Here is a 20,335-nt window from a genome sequence, read left to right as displayed (position 1 = left end):
AACTCTTAACAGATGAAATGCAAGTAATTATTCTCTGACGGATGGAAGAAAATATCTTCAACCAAAGATTTACCTTTCGTTTGAACACTCGTGGGGACACGTGAAATAGAGGGTTTGGCGGCCCTCTGACAGAAAATTTTAAACATTCAACACTTAACACCACATTTTGGTGACTTTTTTATGCACCAATTTCTGCCTTTTTCTGTATCAATTTGTGGTGTAAATGTTTTTAATTTTGTTTACTAAGGGCCCCAATGGGAGGGATTGACTGAATAAATCAGCTGAAAGACTGAGCTTTGTTAAAAAAAAAAAAAAGAAGAAGAAATTGTGGAGGCTTTCTGGGGTCCCTCTCAGATCTTAAAGGTGCAAAATTTTTGGTCTGCCTCTGCACGAGGCTTTGTCTCTTAACTCAGCTAGAGCCCAGTGAATGTCTGCTTATGCTGCTGCAACCTCCAACCACGTCTTTCCCCGAGAAAAAGAAAATGGGGCTCCGAAAAAGAAAAGAATGGGAAAGTAAGCAAATTGACTTTGTTAAAAAAAAAAAAATCAAACAGTAGCCAGAGAGGAAGGCCAGGGGGGGCATTGAAATAGTGTATACCAAGGGCTCAGAATAGGGTGCTACGCCCCTGCCTCTGCTACTTTTTTGGTTTTTATTGGGGGGACAAATACAAATATTCTAAACATCCACGCCATTGTCTTCAACAAAAATGCATTGTGGTGCTAGGGTTCCAACAGTATAAGATTGTGACGTTACATTAACCATCTCAGAAAATATCACAGTTTCATGATTTTTGCCTCGAGTGCACAATTTTCATTAATATCAGTGACAATAATCCTTCATGGGATGAAAATACACATTTTCTTCAGTTGAACAAATGCTTCCTTACTGTAATTAAAACTAAAGATCATTCTTAATTGAAGTACATGAAAAAAAGAGATTCTCTGTCCAGTTGCATTTTTTTTGTTCATTATAGTTAGATAAGCATTAGTATACGGTATGGTAACTGTCAATTTTCTTACCACAGTATACCTTAAAACTGGTAAATAGCTGCTACCTGCACTTAAGTGGTGCTTGTGTCTCTTGCTAGATGAATCAAACAGGATTTAGGCCATTTACTCATTGATTTTCTACTTTAAGGATATTTTCAGTGGGTCCATTGCTTGCAATTTGACTGAAAATGCTTAAAAAAAAGCTTCTTTGGCTACAGCTTTTTTAAAACTGTCACTAAAGACTAAAGACCAAAAGGCACTCCCATCCCTTACACACTCATGCAAAGACATAGCATGAGTGTGAAACAATTGGATATATTAGAGAAAGATACAGCAATGTGATCAGTGAGGTCATCAACAGAAGTTCATTTATCGGCATGATCTTTTGGATATTTCTGAAGCGAGCACAGGCGAAGGGCGGGGACGGAAATTTCGACATCTGCCCACATCCATACCCGCCACTCCACCTTTCTTCCCCTCCAGCTCTACCCCTCCCTCCATCCATCCCATTTCTTTATTCCTCCACTCCCATTCCCAACCATCCTTCCATACAACAAGACCAAGCCCTGGTTACGTGGCTGTTGCTATGCTGGGCTCGTAGGGTCAGGATTCACGCTATAGGCTTTCCTGAGCTAATCCAGCTTGTATCTGAAATCTGTTTGAGAGGTCACACAGCTGACAGTGAACACTGTATCATCATTCTGCATATTCAGGCTTTCAGAATGGCCTCTAAAAGTGATAAATGGTGATTATCAGTGGGGTGAATTTCCTTTGTTGGTAAACTGGCCCAGCATCACTATGACTGATTGTCCCTGCACATCTGGTATATGACATTATGTGTCTGTGAATGAACTTTAAGTCTTTGCTCATGCACGTGCTGCCGAGGGCACGCATGCGTGTGCATTAGCACACCTTGGCCGCCCCTTTATCCGGGGGATTATGGTTAAATGGAATGCTGAGATTCTGGCGGCGAGCGCCCGATAAAGCCGAAGTCGGTGTTGGGAGAGAAAATTAATTATTGAGGATAAAATCAGAGCGAAGGAGATAGTTACCAGCTCGTTGGGGAGTTTAGTCATTGATATTTCGGCGCAGGCTTCCAGACAACAAGCAGAGTTCATCACAGCCTTAATGTGAGACTTGTTTCGTCTGTCTGGGAGTGTGTGTGTGTGTGTGTGTGTGTGTGTGTGTGTGTGTGTGTGTGTGTGTGTGTGCAGACACCTACGAGCAGGGCTTTGCAAACTTTGAAAAGGTTTGGTCAGGGAGCCTCGAATGGGAAAGCATTTGGGTTTTGTGCAGTCTTTAAAAACGGATCATGGTCTCTTAAAGCCCCTGGATTTCTCATATACACTGTAATCCCATGTTTGTTTTTCAAACAACTTTCGCATTAGTTTGAACTAGATTTATATGCAGTCTTACCAGAAATGAATTTAGATTTTGATAAAGTTTGAAGAGTAATTGTAAAAATCAGATACTTAGTGTAAGAAGCATTATTTTTAATTTAAAGATGTTGATTCCAAATGATTCTCATAGGCTTTTTTTCTGAATTTCTGTGAGTATTAAAACATATTGTCAGCAAAGTCAAATAAAAAATATTATCAAAGCTGGATTCTAGATAATTTGATTGTGGTTCGTTTTCCCCTCCTTTTAGCAGATTTAAACATCGCTCTGAATTAAGAATGTTTTTTTAATCTAGTTGTATGTTGAAATTTCTGTCTTTTTAGCCTTCAGCAATTAGGGCTTTTATGATGAATTAGTTCTAATATATATGTTTTTAAAAACAAGAATCCAAACCTACTTAACAAGTATATGAAATATCCCAAATATGGCAAAAAACTGAAAAGGTTATTTCATGTACATGAGAAAAACAATCTCGGTCTCATAGTTTAAAGAAGTTTGGGATTTAAAATTGGACAGTAATATTTCAAGCATGTTAGAATGGATTGATACTGAGTGGTTTCAATTAACTGTTCTGTGTTATGGTTTGATGTTCTCGTAGCCTGCAGGAAAGTTGTTTTTTTAGTGTTGCCCAACTTACCACTGATATACCACCTGGATTTTCTTCTTCTGTGGTTTTGAACTCATGTTTTTTCAGCCTTTTTCCATCTATTTGTCTAAATTCTTGTGCCTAACTGAGATCTACTTTGATTAGAACTAACCTAAATAGATATAAGTGTCTCTCTCTTTGGGTATGTAGCTACCAGGCTTTTTTTTTGTACAACACAAATAATGTGAATCAAACTAGAAGACAGACACTTGTGCTGTAACAGCTCACAGTGTTTAGGTTATAATGTGGAAATGGTAAAAGTAACGCAGCCTATAAAAGCGTTACATGATTTTCCCTTTTTTTAGAGTCCTGAGCGGTCAGTGTTACAAATCAGCTGCGAACAAATACCCGTCCCTGACCTTACAGGACTCTCTGTATCCAGACAGATTTTCATGCATGCGCTCATATGTCTTGTGTGTGTGCGCGCAGGTGAGCGCATCTCTCTCCTCTGAGTGCAGACTGATCAATAGTAATTGGGTTGAGTGTCTCAAGCCTGGTTCTCTCCTTTGTACTGTGGGCCTTTTGTAGGCTGACACAGGGCCAGAAGAGAAAGGGGGACAGGGGTAGAGAAAGAAAGAAAGAAAGAAAGAAAGGGAAGAAAGGCGGGGGGGGGTGTGAGATGGAGAGAAAATGGAGGATGTTTGCAAGTCGACGAGCATGACCGACTCCCTCAACCAAATCTCCGGATATTTATTCAGCATTACTCACTAATCTAAAAAAATCTTCCTCCCTTTCTGTCTCTCCTCTTTTCTTTTCATTCACACTGGAGGCATGGAAGTGTGTGTGTGTGTGTGTGTGTGTGTGTGTGTGTGTGCGCTTCCAGCGAGGGGATACTGTAGGATGATAAAATGGATAACTTGTTAAGATGTATTTAACAGGCGTCTCACCTCTTCCTCTTGCTTACAAACACACTCCTAGAGAGTATCTCTCCATCCGCCTCCCTCGCCATTCTGTCTCTTTTATGAGTTCCATAAAAGCGACGTGTGTTGAGCGAGGGCGGCAAGCTCCAGCGGTATTAGCAGGGAGGCATTAGGCATAAACTCTAAGGTATATTAAAGCAACGGCCCTGTTGTTCATATAAACACGCCAATTCAATTTAGCCTGCCCCACGGGGAATGGGATTTCAGCAGCTAGCGAGAGCAGGAGGAGGGAGGGTGGGTGGGTGAGTGGTGGATGAGGTAAGACAAGAGGAGGAGGTAGGATGAAGGGATCTTGGGCAGTAGCAGGAAGAGGGGAATAAAGACAAGGGGGGTGAGGAAGAAGGGAAAAAGAGGTCGGGCAAAGATGCAGAGATTGGCATATGGGAGTGGCATGGCTGCAGGAATTCATTATTGCTGTTGCATTAACTACCATGACGTAAGGACCTGTGTGTTTGTCTGTGCATGTGTGCAGTGATAAGCAGCATAGACACACACACACACACACACACTGGCAGGCAGAGGGGCTGCCAGCGTCTGCCGTTGCACGCTTGGACAGAGCGTTATGTGGGAAACCCTACAGTTATATTATTCAATCCAAATTCAAATGGGCTTGTCAGGAACGCTCCTGCTTTTTATTACCTGTCAGAAAAACCAAGGGATGGACAGAGCAGAAGGGAGCAAATTAAACGACAGTAAATAAGACCCCTATCTCTCTCTGCTCTCCCCTGCCATTCTGCCACTCCTCCCCTGCGCTGTATTTTGGACGCACACACACATTTAGAGATTTTGACAGCATGTTGTTGTTGGGCTCTATCTGTAGTTTACCTTAACCAGGTTTTATCTGTCAATCAGATGCAGGAAGACCTAATTATTTAGTTCATCACTGAATGCAATCTGTAGCCAATGTGGAAATAAGCCAAGACTGGATTTGATATTAAAGGAAACGTCTGTCCGATATTTATTTAAATGGATTTGATGCATCTTGACATCTGTAAAGGAATCCTGGGAAATTGAGGGAAAGAAATCAAAGAAAAAGAGGACCTAGAGGGGAGGTGGATCTAAAGGATGAGCTGTACATGTGGAGAAGTGGGGGTAAAGCGTGGTCTTTCCTTCTTATTACACACACACACAAGCACACAGTACACCCAGAGCAGCCTCCTCCCATCTTGCCCCTTTCAGCCAGGCATAACCTCTGCCATCTGTCCATCCCCCCTCCTCCTTCCTTTAACCCTCCTCCTCCACCTCCTCTGCTCGTCGTCCTCCTCCAGACCCCCCTCTGTTCATTTAGGGCCTTTTTTTCCCCTCCTTCACTCTCCGATGGCATTCACAGAGTCAGAGGGATAGTCCTCTATCTGTGACAATGAGAAGAGGGAGAAGCACAGATGCTTAAGTCAGAAGTTATTCAGTTGTCCAAAACAAAGAGTTAGTGCAAAGCCACAGGTTTCTCCTTACTCACATTGTATCATTATTCTTTGTTAAACGTATTCTAGCAGATAGCCGGGTTGGGGGGCTGCACATTTTTTAAAATCTTGTGTGTCCCCCTTTTTTTTATCATTCTGTGTCCCCTCCCTAAATTTGGACGTTTTTGCTGATCTGTAAACTTAGTGCAGGTGGAGCTTGTCATGAGGTTTTTTCACCTTTTTTTCAGCAGTTTAAAGAGTTTGAGTTGATCAGGACAGATGGATGGATGAGAGGAGAATCTGCTGCAGAGGGAGTGAAAGCAAACTTTTAGACCATGCACCTTTAATGGTTAAGCTTCACTTTCACTGTGCCTAACATTCTGCTGCTCCGTCTGTGCCCACAGTACTCTGCGCTTTGAGAAGTGCAATGAACAACTGAACAGTAGATATAACAGAGCTCCTAATGAATGGTCCAGCTCCAAAAATGAAAATGAAAATAGAAAATGCTGTTACCTGCTAGTCTAGGGCTTCATTCCTGCTTCTTCTTCCCCCTCTTAATTATAATACAGTTTAACTGATTAATCTATATGCCAAATAACAGAGATGACACATTTATCTTAAAAGTAATTTGTGAAGGAAATGTTTTGGTAACAATATTTTGTTGTTTTTTTTGACTGATTGTTTGACAAAATAAACTACAAAAAGACATTTTTTGCATCTCTGATCATAGAGGACAGGAATCTGTAATTGTTACTTTGTTGTTATTTTTTCAGGCATTTTAGAGTCTACGCTAAAGGAATAACAGGAAATGAAAGGAGAGAAATTGAGAACAACATGTAACAAACACAAGTTGTCACATCGTGGCGTGATAAGTGATCACTTTATGGCGTGAAACTTTTTGTGTTATATCAATACATACAACATGAAAAAATTTGTGTTGTAGTGGGATAAATAGTGTATTGTTGCGACAAGAAGGGTTACTTGTTGCGTGATAAGTTAGTATGACGTGGTGGCATGGGGATGTCTTGTTGAAACATGAAATCGTGCTAATAAGTTCTGAGGAGGGGAGAGGTTTGTGGCAGGCAGCAATATGCTTCCATACACATTGGTTATCTGTTCATTATAACTTCTTTTAGGTTTGCTTAATGAAAGTTATTTATGTCTTTGTTCATGCTCAGCATCATTGAAAATGACTATCTCCCTCAATGGATTTCCCGAGTGTTAAATACAGGTTTGAATAAATGAATAAAGGTCTCCAGCCAGACTCAAACTGGAGACTTTGTTGTTTATGGTGGGAGCCTTGAACCCTAATGTCACCACCGCAGCCCATTCATTGTAGTGTAATAATCCATATTTTAAAGACATAATCTGCAGATGAATTAATAACAAATAATGTTTAGTTGCTACCCTAAATGATATTGTTTTATTCCTATTCTCTCCCAAATCTACCACCAACTTCTAGCTCTGCCAGGTGAAGAGGACAGTTGGATGCATTTATAAACTGCATTTGAGTGAAGCGATAAAAGAGCCATATTAGGAGCTCCTCTTCTAATCCTCTATTGTTCTTTGTCTGTCCCCCGTCCCACAGAGGGACTGCTCTAATTAAAGACTAATAATTGTATTGTTTTATAAAGCCTTTAGAGACAGAGATTCTGCTCTTCAATCATTCACTGTCTCCAATGTCGCCTGCACATCGAGGGCTATCTCGCTGGATGAAGTCTATAACTGACTGTGACTGGCTGTTTTGGGTTTGTGTGTGTGTGCGTGTGCACGTGCGTGTGCACGTGCGTGTGTGTGCTGTGCGGCATACAGTAGGACTGGGAAGGAAAAAGCCAAATCTAAATTAAAACTTTAAAGCACCATTATTTAATTACCCCAAAGGCTGTGGATTTGAAGGATTGAAGGGTGTGTGTGAGTGTGTGTGTGTGTGTGCGTTTGTATGTGTGTGTTGTGTTTGCTCATGCAAACGTGTGCTGCTGTCCAGGATTATTTCAGTTTTTCAATTTGCCCTTTCTCCTCAGAGTTTGTGTGTGTGTGTGTGTGTGTGTGTGTGTGTGTGTGTGTGTGTGTGTGCGCGCGCACGCGTGTGCATGCAAGGGCATTCATGTGTGTGTTTGTCAGTGCGTGTGACCACAGTGTAACCCCTTATTGGTTGCCCCCTCCTGTAGCCCCACCCACCCCCCCTTTCACCTCTACCCTCGACACACAGACACACACACACATGCATGCACGCATGCTGAAGCGCCGGCAGATAAAAAGGCATTATGGTAAATTCCACTTAATGACAAATTTTTAATTTGGGGAACAGGGCCTGGTGAATGGAGCTTAATTACCGGGGCCAAAGATCCCTCGGAAAAATAACCCCCTCGACGTGCCCAACCTGCCCGATAATGGAGCGCTCCGCAAAATGCCTCAGATTAACCAGCGTCGTTTATCTTCCCCCCCCCCCCCCACTCCCCTCACTGTATAAAAAAAAAAATAACAATAATGAAAATTCTATCTGCCTCCCAGCCCCCATCACCCCACTTCCCTCTCCTGCTCTCCCGCCCTCCCGCCCACTGCCTGGCTCACTCCCGCAGGAGGAAATTCATCAAAATGAAATTGAGGTTGCAACTCACTGGTTTTATTAAAATATATTTGCCCCTTGCAGACGCTGTGTGCTGGTGTGTTAGTGTGTTTCGCCGCAGAAGACAAAAGGGGTGCCCGGAATAATTTGGTCAGTTTAATCAGCGTTCTTTTATGTGCCTGCGTACAGGAGTGTGACTTTAGCCGGAAAATACAAACACTTGTTGACAAGTATGCTTTCCTGCCATAGTACTGAGGAGACTGACCTTCCCTGTCAGTGCACATATTAAATGAAACATGTTGCCACTGATACAACCTTATGTACATTTTTTTAATGTGGGCGACTCTGTGGGTGTAAACTCTTCTGTGTAAAAACTCACAGGTAAAAGGGTTCACCTTCACCAACAGTTGTTTTCATTCTCGTTTACCTATAAATTAATGTTATTAATGGGGTTTTTTTTGGGGGGGGGTGCAAATTATAAGCACTTTAGTTAAATACCAGTAGCAACAATGGTCATTTAATCAGGAATTTTGTTTTTGAATTTATAATTAAGATTTTTTCCAAAGCTCACAGCAACAAGTATTCTCCAACCGCATTGCATAGCCTATGAAACATAAAAATGTAGAGGCTTAGACGTATAAAACACATTTAAAAAAAAAAAAATTCCAAGCTTTGCCCACTTCATTTTTCAATGTCGCCATCACCCTCTTCTTCCAGACACAAAGATGGCTGCCTTGCCATAACAGAGTTATATTGCGGGGTGCCTGGTAGCTCAGTGGGTATTGCGATGGCAATTTCTTTGCCGCAGAGGCCGCATCTTCGCTTCCAGCTCGCGGCCCTGTGTTACAAGTCATCCCTTCTTTTTACCCCTTTACGCTTAAATTCTGTCCTATCTAATAAAGGTAAATGCCCCAAAAAACTATAATAAATGGTTATATTGTACCATTTGTTTGGTAATGCTAGTCACTGAAATATACTTTCAAAATACACCATTTATTGACAGCTAGAATGTATTAGGAGACTACACGGTTTATTTATCAGAATCCGATCTTTATTTAATCGATTAAATTTCACTTCTTCAGTCAAATCCTTAATGATCCATAAATTGATTGTCAATTAATTGTTATCATCCCTGCTTTTTTTTCCCTGTTTAACGAACACTCAGTATGTAAAGATAGGCAATTTACTATCACACAAGACAAAGACAGTCAGCAAATCCTCACAATTTAGAAGCCTGACCAAGGTCACGTTTCAGTTTTACTCTGTTCAAATTTAAATTATAACGTGAGACATCCAAGATGTGTCACATGTTTTATATATTAGTTTGCTGGATCTGGATAATGTCCATTACGAGAGGAGGATTAGTATTTAAAGAAAAATCTATTACTTCAATAAATTTATTTTTTGACGCAATATAGATTTTACTTATATATCTTTATAAAGACAAGCTTTGAGACTAATTGGTCTCGGCATGAAATCATCTCTTGTTGCTATTAAATGATAATACTTTATATAAATGACCAGAAAGCCATAACTTTACAGCCCCAAATCCATTTCTGTTACCACCATGTTAATTCCAGCTTCAAAGATATTAAAGCTGTGACTCAGGTTAAAGTCTGAGTCATGGATATTATCTTATACAAAGTCTTGGTTTGATCAACATGACTGCAAAACAGCAATTTTATTATGAGAAAGAATCCCAAGATCTTGCTCCACAAGTTGCTTTAAAAACACAACAGTAGAGAGCATACATGTTAAAAAAAAACTGTTCATAAAAGCGAGATCTTGGCATTTTTTTCTATTTTCCTGTAACGTGTCATAGGCACAAACCGTCGAAGCATGTTCTGGGTAATTAAATAATTTCGGATTCAGCCTTGCTTTGAAACGTAGATGCATGATTGGTGAGAGCAGCAGAACTGGTCATGAGTCTGGACTGTGTGTTTTAATAAGAACCACTGTGATTATCAACAGATAGGTGGAGATAAATTTTGAATTAAAAATCTCCCCTAAATAAAAAAGCTAACGGATATTAAAAAGACACAATGACTACCTGTGAAACCCTCGACATGCACTGGCTCGGTTTTGGATAACTTCAGCATGGTTCCACCGCACTCGTACGTACACACACACACACACACACACACACACACACACACACACACAAACAGACTCACTCACTTTTTTTGGCCTTCTCTGGTCCCTGTTGTTGTGTACCCTGATTGGACCATGTGGTTGCCATGCGGTTGCCAGGCCGCGCCCCTGCTGTGTGGTAATTGGTGTCTGTGGTATTGCCGCGTGGCGACGGTGCTTTGACTGACGGGTTTGGCCACCTGCCCTGCCCCGGCTGCCAACATGGTGTGGAAGGGTGCGAGGAGGAAGGGAGGAGGTGGCACAAGGCTGGCAGGGGGTGAACACTCGGCTTGTCATGCGAGGGATGGATAATCAGAGACGGGCTGCGATGAAATATGTGATGGCCGAACACGAGGCAGATTCAACAGGGACCAGGGTGATGGCATCTGCTTGCATTTTGCTTTTTTTAACAAGCTGCTGTGGCAAAACTGTATGTAAAATCACAAAGCACTTTACTTTTAAAGACTGCCTTTGATATATGTGCCAGTCTGTTATATCACGGTTATGTTCAGAAAAGCCTCTCGAACAGTATTCGAGGTGGACGTCCAGCATCATCCAGCAGCTTGGCTGGAAAGAGTTCTTTACCCAACCAGATGTAATCAAACTTTGGCTGGTTATAACATAGATTATTTTGGATTATTCATTGAGAAATGTGTCTCTTTGTCTTATTGTACTGGCAGAAGTTCAACACCAACATGAGTAAAGTGTTATCTTTGGCATCTTTCTAAAAAAAAAAAAACTTAAATTCCTTCTGTCCTTTGATACTTGTTGTAAGAGTGGAAATAGAGCAAGAGACATTTGCCAATGCGTTGAATTAGCCTCACGAGTAGTACGTGTATCAGTAATAGATGAAAAGAATGTCTTATACATCTTATGTCTTACAGTTGAGTTTTGTAAGTGCATGTAAACTTGATATTTGTCATTTTTGTGTTGTAATTTGATGTAATCTTGACATAAATGTTGCCTCTTCTTTTTTACCTTTACTGTTATTGTATGTAAGTTAGTGTATGTAATTTTTAATAACTTTGTTTTTTTTCTTTTTCTTTACTAAAAGCCTAACTAGGGACAGGAGTTTGCAGTAGCTATAATCTATATGTGAAACATCAGTTACTGCAGCTTGTTTGCAACAGGCCAAAGATGTACTACGTTAATTTGCACTGTCCCTATCAAATTAACTATAGAAATACATACATTAACCAAAAATAGGCTAGGGTCCAGTTTGAGATATAAATTTTTCAGTACCAGTTGGATTCAGCCCGATTGAGTCTTGAAAAATTAGAAATATTTCATTGATCAAATGGCCTTCTATGTTGCTGAAAGTGTAATTTATTCATTCACAACTTTAAATATTCTTGAGTAAATATTCAACTATAAAAGTTAAGTTTGGAAATAATCCTTAGATGTTATTTACAAAGATTTCAACACTCATGAAGTCATCCTATCTGCTACATCAAGACAGCGTTTGTGTGGTTTCATCACATTTATCGACAGTTGCCTGACAACAGAAGCAAACAATGCAACTTCATCAGATTCTGATTCATATGTTGCTAAATGTTGCCCTCACAAGCCAATGAGAGGAGCACATACAGAAAAAAGGTGCTCTGATCGGGATTTTGGTGGGCTATCACTAGAAGCAGTATTGGTTGGTACCTATAACCAATCACAGGGGTTATTTGAAGCCTTATATTTATCATGTAGCATTATGTGTTTATTTAACTTTTCTTAACAATATGGTACCCAAAAAAAAAGTTGCATAATGTTTCTTGAATTCTGTGGATAATTTCTTGATTTTGGAAGTTGCTGGTTGAAAAAAAAAACTGATGTACAAAAAAGATATCATCATCTTAGTGCTCAACACAGCACAAAACAAATCAAATTTAAACACTGTCAGAAAACAGCAATGTATCACCTCTACAGACGCATTTCTTGCTATGTGTGTTTGTGGCGAGCAAGGAGAGACAGTGTGTTTGTGCACTCAGAACAGGCAGGTGAGCTGGACGTCAGGTTAGCAGTAAACCATGAATGTAACAGTGAATGGTGAGAGAGAGCTACAGTTTGTTAGAGATGTGTTTGGCGTCATCTGATTGGCTCGACTCAGCGGCCTTCATAGAAAACACCATTCAAACTAACTTGAACTAATATCATCTGATAACGACTGATGGTTGATCAGTCGGAGCAGCCTTAAACAGGAACTAAACAAAACTTTTATAACTTTTGCAAAAAGATGTGTTGATGAAGGAGTAAGTAATTAATTGAGATCACAGTGGAACTATATTGTTCTTATAAATGTGAAATACAAATGTTAGAGAATGACAGTAGCCTCATTGCTTTGACTTTTTGCTCTATCTCACCCTGTCTGTCTGAAGGCCCAGACACGTCAAACCAACATCAAAGAATTCTTGGCGAAGAAGGCTGATTGTTGCATTGCCTGTGGCCAAAAACTTGCTCTGAAACACATCACAAAGACCGCAGCCAATAGCAAACAAGTATGTATGTTCTGTGGCTGTATGAGAAGGAGTAACAGCAGGCAGCGGTAGTCTGTATTTGTCATCCACCAAGGGAAATTGTAAGACCGACAGAACAGATTCAAGTTGCTAGTTAGCTCATCACACAAAACACAAGACATGTAAAGAACAAACAATATTTACTGTTAGCTCGCAAATAATAACACAAATATTTATGAACAGTTTCTGCTAAAGAGCTCATTGGCTAAAACCATAATGTTAGAAGTTTGTTTTGATCTCACAGCCTCTTAATTTTGGTTATTTGTTGGCTTTCCTCATGTCTGTTTTTGTTCTCGTGACCTGAACTGCCAATCAGAGGGGTTTCTCTCAGAGGCGGCGATGGTGAATTGTCTGAAAAGCCACCATCAATGGTCGAATAAAGGTGCGAGACACACTGTATAAACTACGGTGACTGAGGTTCACCGATGGCTCGATATTGACCGCTGGCCGACAGTGGGCCTGGTGTGTCAGGGCGCTAACAGAGAGATCAGACGAGATGAGCAAAGAAAGAGCATGAAATTAAGTCAAATGAAATCTGCAGCTTTAATCTATAATAGGCCTGTACAGCTATTGATCTAGTCCCAGCATGGCAAATATCTGTCTACACACAGACGCCGTCTATCTCCCTCTTGTTCTGCATATCATTTCATCTTCACTACCTCATTTGCTCCACTTCTCGGCTGTCCACCGACACACACACACTCAGTCCTCTACCTGGACACTCTTTGCTGTCCGGCGGGCTTGATATTCAGCCCGCTCTTCTTTTGTCGTGTTGTAATGTGCTCCATGGTCCATACCCATGCATTCTCACCCTCCCCTCTCTCTCTCTTCCTCTCACTGTTCTTGTTGATCCCACTTGTTCTCCTGCTCTCTCTGCCATTGTGTTTTACACCCTTGGCCAGACTTTTTTTGTCACACAAAAGAGCATCGAAAAGCTACGGGTTTGTGTGCGTGTGTCCGTGTGTGCGCCAATCTTTTGGTGTGTTTAACCTCACAGAGGGCAAGGCTGTAGGGCAGGGGTGATGTCACAAAGGAAGCACTTTTTTTTCCACGCACACTCACACACACACACACACACACACACACACAGAGCCTGCACACTCCCGCCCACCCTCACCATTGTCATGTATAGTTTTGCTAATCCAGCCCTGTCGCTTCAGTATCAAACATAACCTCCATTTGGGGGGCAAGGCCTCTCTTTCACTCCCGTTTTTGTGTGTGTGTGTGTGTGTGTGTGTGTGTGTGTGCGTGTGCGTGTGTGCATGTGTGCGTGTGTGTGTGCCTGCACGCACTGGTTGGTGTGTTAATGGGCCCGGTCAACAGCATCGTACAATGGGCGGGCTGGCTTGGGTTGCCTGTTTAAGTGTCGGGACAGGGAAAGAGGGATATAGGGGCAAGGCAGGCTAGTGCAAGGCTTTGATGTTGCTGTGACAGAGGGGAGAACAGCTTGTAGATGACACACACACACACACACACACACACACACACACACACACACATACATTGAAGGAAACTGGTTAATGGTTACAGTTGAAGGTGGTTGTTAGAGTAAAAAGACACGTTGAAGACTTGACGTTCCCAGTCTTGTCCCTTGGTTGTTGGACTTAAACCACCCTGTCTGGACCTCGTCCCGAGAGAACGATGTCGCTCGCGGTCCCCTTATATCCCCTGCCTGTGTGTGTGTGTGTCACCCCAGGAGAGCCAGGTGTTCATGGTTCATTAGCCACATGTACACTTCTGTTCTGTTCTCACTGGTAGAAGGGACAGATTCAGATCATTCACACACACATAAAAGCACACCTCACACACACACACACACACACACACACATACACACATAGACACACATATTTCACTGTTTAGTTCTGTTCTGCCAGCTCTGATGAACTGGCACGCAGCCTCCTCCCCTCTCCTCCTCATCTTCTAGTAATCAGGGTACCTATGAGACAGACAGGTAGCATCTGTCGCCTCCTCTCCCCTGATCCTTCCCTCCCTCTGTTTCCCCGTCTCCCCCTCTTCCACGCCATTGTGTCGAATTTCCCTCGACGACGGAGTGATGTGATAATGTACGGGTTGTCCCGGAGAATCAAAATCAGTGGAACCTGCAGAACTCATAAATGGGGGTGCTAAGGAGCTCAGATTTATCTCTCTGGTGATTGGTTCTTCTTCACCCCCTGCTGTGGAATCACACGCATTTCTCTTTCTAGGATCATTGGACTTTTAAGATGGCTGTAAGAAACGCTGTGCCATTAGATGAAATTGAACAGTTGCAGCTGACATGGCGGAGGCCTCTCTCTCGAGCCCGTTCAGCTGCTCGGTGAAGCCGCTGCCATCTGCTTATTCAGCTTCAGACTCCTTCAGATCAGTTGGGCCACGATGAAGCGAGCAGCTCTGATGGTTTGGTTTTGAGCAGGGCCTCAAGGTTGATTAGCATATTTTCACCCAGTGTACAGACAACAGCCCCCCCACCCACCCTCTCCTTCCTCTTTTCCTCCTCCACCCCTCCACCCACCCATGTGTTTGATTCCTCGGCCGTGACAAAGAGCTTCAACCTTTATCCGTGTGTGTGTTGGTGAGATGGGGGGCCCTTAGATTAAGGGAAAGCTTCCTGCTCTTTATTTGGGGAGTCCCCCCGGGAGACGCTTTGGGAATGACTTTCGTTGAGTCACTAACGCCTACTCTCACACGCACACACACAGATGCACTTCTGTGCACACATACACACCTTTCACCCTTGCCTTTTTTTTAAGCTGGCCATTGACTGGGTGCTGGTCGTTGTGTAACAGAGTACGCGTGCATGGACGCTTTCACAAACACACACACACCTCACACAGAGGCCCCCCAGTCTGTTCACAGTAGGTGAGCGCTGCAGAGGTCCCATGTTCACTTCTGGACTAACCAAACCAAAACTAACTTTTCTAGAATGTAGCATATGGCTGGTAGCCGGAAAACTGTGATAGACTGATCGGCCAAGGAAAAAAGAAAAAAAGTAAAAAAAAGTATTGGAGTCTTTTTTGTTTTGTTGATTTAATGCTGAACATTTGCCTGTTCCAGCTTTTCCGATGTTAGGCTTTTCTCTGTTTGATATCATTGGAAATTGAATATCTTTGGTAATTTAAGCAACGTATTGGTCTTTGTAAACTGTGGTGGACATTTTCATTAATTTCATTTATAGGTGAGACAGATAATGAAAAAATCAGGAAGTCATCAGCAAATTATTGAATAATGAAATTTGTTGCAGTCCTAAGCAGAGGCAAGCCAATTAAATGCTTTTATTTATGATGCTTTGTCCTTGTTGCTCCTCTTTAAAAATATGCAATTGTAATCTGTGTGTGTTCTGTGAATATTTCTTTAAATACTACTTTTTAAAACTGCTTTTGTCTATTATTTGTTTGGTTTTAGGTTGGTCACTACACATTGCTTTACTTAAACTCTTTCTTTGTCATTACCCAGTCCTTTTTAGAGCCAGAGACAAAGATATGAATCTTAAAGGTATAATACACCTTAAAGTAAAATAGGAGTCCATCTTTGTCTCTCAAGCCCGTTCCCACTGCACAAACACCCGCTAAAATCTGGCTTTTGTGTGTAATGGGCAAGATTACAATAGGCATTCACACCTGGATCAAATGACTCTGCAGTCCTCATGGGTATTTATCAGCTCCGAGTCTGATCAGCTCTGATTGGCAGGGATAGAAATACAACACTCAGTTGGATGCGCTTATTTTAGCCCCGTTGCTCCAAATATAGTCTGCACCGAGTTTGAAATAAGTAAGAGATATAAACATTAAGTAACAATTGTAGCATTTTCACTGGCCTCCATGCTGCTTTCAACTGTTTACTAACCTGATTTTTGCCCTGAAAGTGAACGTTACACACAACTAAAAAAAAAAAACAGAAAGGCCTGCTTCTCTGCTTCAGAGCCCAGTGCACAGCTCTGGCCTACTGGTAATGTGAAAGGAGTCTATCGCTTATTTTTAGCAGGTGTTTTCACATTTGAAAACGTGCATACATGTGCTAATTTGATGGAAAATGTGTATTACTGTGTTTCAATGGACCAACTTCATAGTTAGTGTCAATTCTTGGTAGACTGTTTTTTTGATAGAGGAGCCTCGCTGAAAAACAGGATGAACATTGTGTTGGCTCATACACGCTCTATGGTCTAGTGTGTGTATCACCAAAATAAATACGTTCTGCATATATATATACTCGTCCAGCATCTAAAGCATATTTAAAGGTTTTCATCTGCACAAATTAATAAATCCAGGTGACGTTATGAGATAAAAATCATTGAAAATTGGAGCCAAAAAGCTTTTGCTGTGATGAACAGGATGTTGAGTTTCTCTCAAGGGTGTGTGTGTGTGTTTTTTGAGGTGAAGGTCGTGGCAGAAAAAAGCCCCATCCAAACAGCAGCCATTTTAATTTGTTTGACGGAGAAGAGAGGTGATAACCTCCCTCTGCAGCCGCATGCCCGGGGAGGAGGGGGGGGGAGAGGTTCAAAACAAGGAGAGAGAGAGAGAAAGAGAGAGAGCGCGAAAGCAAAGGAAGGAGGGCTGAGCAGAATTGTGATAAGGTAGCGGATAGAGAGAGTCAAGAAAAAGACTGAAAGAGAGAGAGCGAGGGGTGGAAAGAAGACTGTAATATTTGATTATGGCTCAAGGCTGTATGTTTGTCCAAAGGCTAAAGACTGTCAACCAGCTAATCGTGGGGGTCGATGGGTGGGTGTGTCTGTATGTGTTTGTGAAAGCATGTGTGGGTCATTGCTATCAGCACATAATTTATGCCGAGTACACGTGTCTGTGTGTGTTTCCGTGTGTGTGTTTGTGTGTACGTTACAATTTCTGGATGTCAGTTACAGTTCTGTGGGCCTGAGGAGAATACAGTGGTCTCCCTCAGGGCGCTGTTAGTGCCACTCTCATACAGATGTGTTGGGCTGCCACTGTGTCAGTTTCTCAGTGTGTGTGTGTGCCTGTGGGCGCGTGTGCGCGCATGCGTGTTCTTTTCTTATGGGAAGCTAAACTTACTCCGGATATTGTCGAGAATTTACCAGCTTTAGTTCTTTATCAGATCCTGATTGCAATTCTTGTCATATTGTTTGTGTAACAAAAACAAACTGGGGAAAGAAAAAAACACCTTTATTTTTTGCATAGATTTAAAGATACACTAACAGACATTTGTAACAAATCATTTTGTAAATTCCCATTCTTCTCATCATTTTTTTATTTTTTTGTGTGATGATTGGAATCATTTAGCCCAAAGATTTCCTTTTTAAGAAACCTGCATTTTGACAAACATTTAAAAAAAAAAAAAAAAAAAAGAAAGTTTGCTTTTTGCTGGGATCAAAATTACACTACTGGGTAAATTAACGAAAACATTTACTTAAAATTGTTAATGAATTAGTATATATAATTGAAAATAATATCCTAAACTTAAGAAAATTAAGAAGATATGCATTATTTTAAAATGCATTTTTTTCTGTCTTGCCAGATGAAGAAGAAGAAGAGAGCAGCTGGTTGGTTTCATCCAAGGACAAGGAGGTATGTGGACATTAGCAGCTTCACAGTATGTAATATTTATCCTAACATTTAACCACTCTTGTCCTCAGAGGTCTTTCTACAGAGTAGATTTTTTTTCCAATTATGATGGCTTTTAGTGTGTATAAAAACAAGTTACTCAAGATAAAATCTTTTTTGTGCTGCAGTCCTTTTCCCAATGATGGTCTGATTTTGTCTTGTGTTATAAATCCAGCCCACCCCTTCCCTTTAGAGTAGGGTGCTTTCTGCTCCTCGCTAAATGCCCAAACTCACTCTCAGCCAGGCTCTGAGATGTTTAGTGTACCTTCAGCCAAGATGACGAAAAGAGGCTTTTGGTCAGTGACTAGTATATACAATAATTAATTAATTAAATAATTGTGATTTCAGTATTGACCAAAGAAATTGTGATTGTGATTTTTGACATAATTGAGCAGCCCTAATTAAAGGTTTATGGCGGACTCACTTTTCCATACACGTGCAAACATGGCCTGGTTCCACCCCTTTTTTTCTCCAAGTGCAGAAAATGAAAATTTGCAGTCTTCATAATCTGGTTGAATATATTTTTTTAAACTTTTGAAGGTCAAATCATCACTAAAGCGCATTTCCTGCAAGAGAGTCAATAACAAAAATGGAGTTGTCATAAAAACATTTGTTAACAAGTTAATTGTTGTTATCATAGGATTCATGACTTTAATGCATGCACTCAGTAACATGCAAGAAAACATTCCACCTTAAAAGTTCCCAGTAGCCGCTGGTAGCCTTTGAGCTGCACAGGCGCTTTATTGGCGCTTTATTTACGTTATGAATAATGATGAAGAAGCTCATCTGATGTCACTGCAACCTGCTTGGAGCTGGTCGGGTGCGCCTCAGCTCAACTCCAGAGATGGTCCGTGTCAGGCGCAACTTGGTGCGTTTAAACGGAACTAAATCTGAATCGCAAATCAAGGCGGCATGGTTTGACTTGGTGTTCCCAGAATGGAAAAGCACTATCTTATCCAAGAGTAAGAGTTTTTGTCAGTTGTAACAGAGAGCTGGAAAATAATATTTCTGTGTTTCAATGGAAATCAATGATTGACAGTTAAACTTTTGTTCTTTGTGTGTACAAAATTATAAGTAAATGATGTGTGTGTTTCAGGCTCGGATCTATAACAAAGACAAGGGTGCCAGGCTAACGGTGCAGCGGTTGTCAAACAGATACTACACTAACAAGAACGTGGAGTGTAGAAACTGCAACAAGACCGGACATCTCTCCAAGAACTGCCCTGAGCCCAAAGTCAGTTCCACTCAGTGCACACAAGCATGTACAGCTTATACACACTGATGAGTACAAGTACGTAAATCTACTAGCTGTGTAATATGTGTATCTGTGTATCTCTGTGTGGGTGTGTGTGTGTGTGTTCAGAAGTGTTCGCCCTGCTTCCTTTGTGGCAACCCAGGCCACCTGTCCAGTGAATGTCCCAACAGGCATTGCAACAACTGTGGCCTGCCCGGGCACCTCTATGATTCCTGCAGCGAGAGAGCGTACTGGCACAAACAATGCCATCGTTGCGGCATGACGGGGCACTTTTTTGATGTAAGTACAGTTTTGTGTTTGTTTCATTTTCATTTAAAATAAGGAGGCAGCTTTGCACATTTGAGTCCAATGCAGGCATGTAGGAATAAAGCCAAACCTAGCACCATCAGGGTCCTGTATCACAACACATGGCTGAAAGTATTTTTGTATGTTCAGTGTAATTGTAGAAAATCTCAATTCTTAAACCCTTGGGCATTAATCTGCTACTTTAAAAGTCTCAACTCTTCTGGGAAGACCTTTTGGAACCTGGCTGCAGGAATTGGCTACCATTGTGCCACAAGGGTGGTAATGAGGTTGGGTGCTGATGCTGGTTCATAAGGCCTGGCTTAAAATCACTGTTCCAGTTCATCCCAGAGGGGTTGTGGTCAGCGCTGTGTGCAGACCAGTCAAGTTCCTTTACACCAAACTTGGAAAACCTTTTTTTTTCTTTTTCATGGACCTCGCTTTGTGCAATGCGGCATTGGCATGTTGAGACAGATAGGCGCCATTCGAAAATGTTGCCACAGCTTTTGAAGTGCATTATAGTTTGAGATATTGTGTATTTCAAAGCATTGAGATGTACCATAGTGAGCAGAGAAGGGCCAAGCTCGAACTATGTAGCACAGCCTGAGAAGCACACAAAGTCAAAGTCAACTCTATTCTCAATTCTGCCATCTATATGCACAGGACATGGATAG

General features: G+C 41.5%; 1 protein-coding gene across 1 annotated transcript in view; it reads left to right on the top strand.

The window, feature by feature from the left end:
• The window catches only part of zcchc7 (zinc finger, CCHC domain containing 7), a 65,283-nt gene that overhangs the window by 15,938 nt on the left and 29,010 nt on the right, over positions 1–20,335 (top strand). The window contains exons 4-6 of the mRNA XM_042485013.1: positions 18,039–18,088; positions 19,221–19,358; positions 19,488–19,658. Coding sequence (XP_042340947.1) covers positions 18,039–18,088; positions 19,221–19,358; positions 19,488–19,658 — 359 coding nt within the window. The remainder of the gene's footprint in view (positions 1–18,038; positions 18,089–19,220; positions 19,359–19,487; positions 19,659–20,335) is intronic.

This window comes from Plectropomus leopardus, chromosome 4, assembly GCF_008729295.1.
Source record: "Plectropomus leopardus isolate mb chromosome 4, YSFRI_Pleo_2.0, whole genome shotgun sequence".
NCBI lineage: Eukaryota > Metazoa > Chordata > Actinopteri > Perciformes > Serranidae > Plectropomus > Plectropomus leopardus.
Note: the sequence above shows the minus strand (reverse complement) of the source record. Positions and strands in the feature narration are given on the sequence as shown.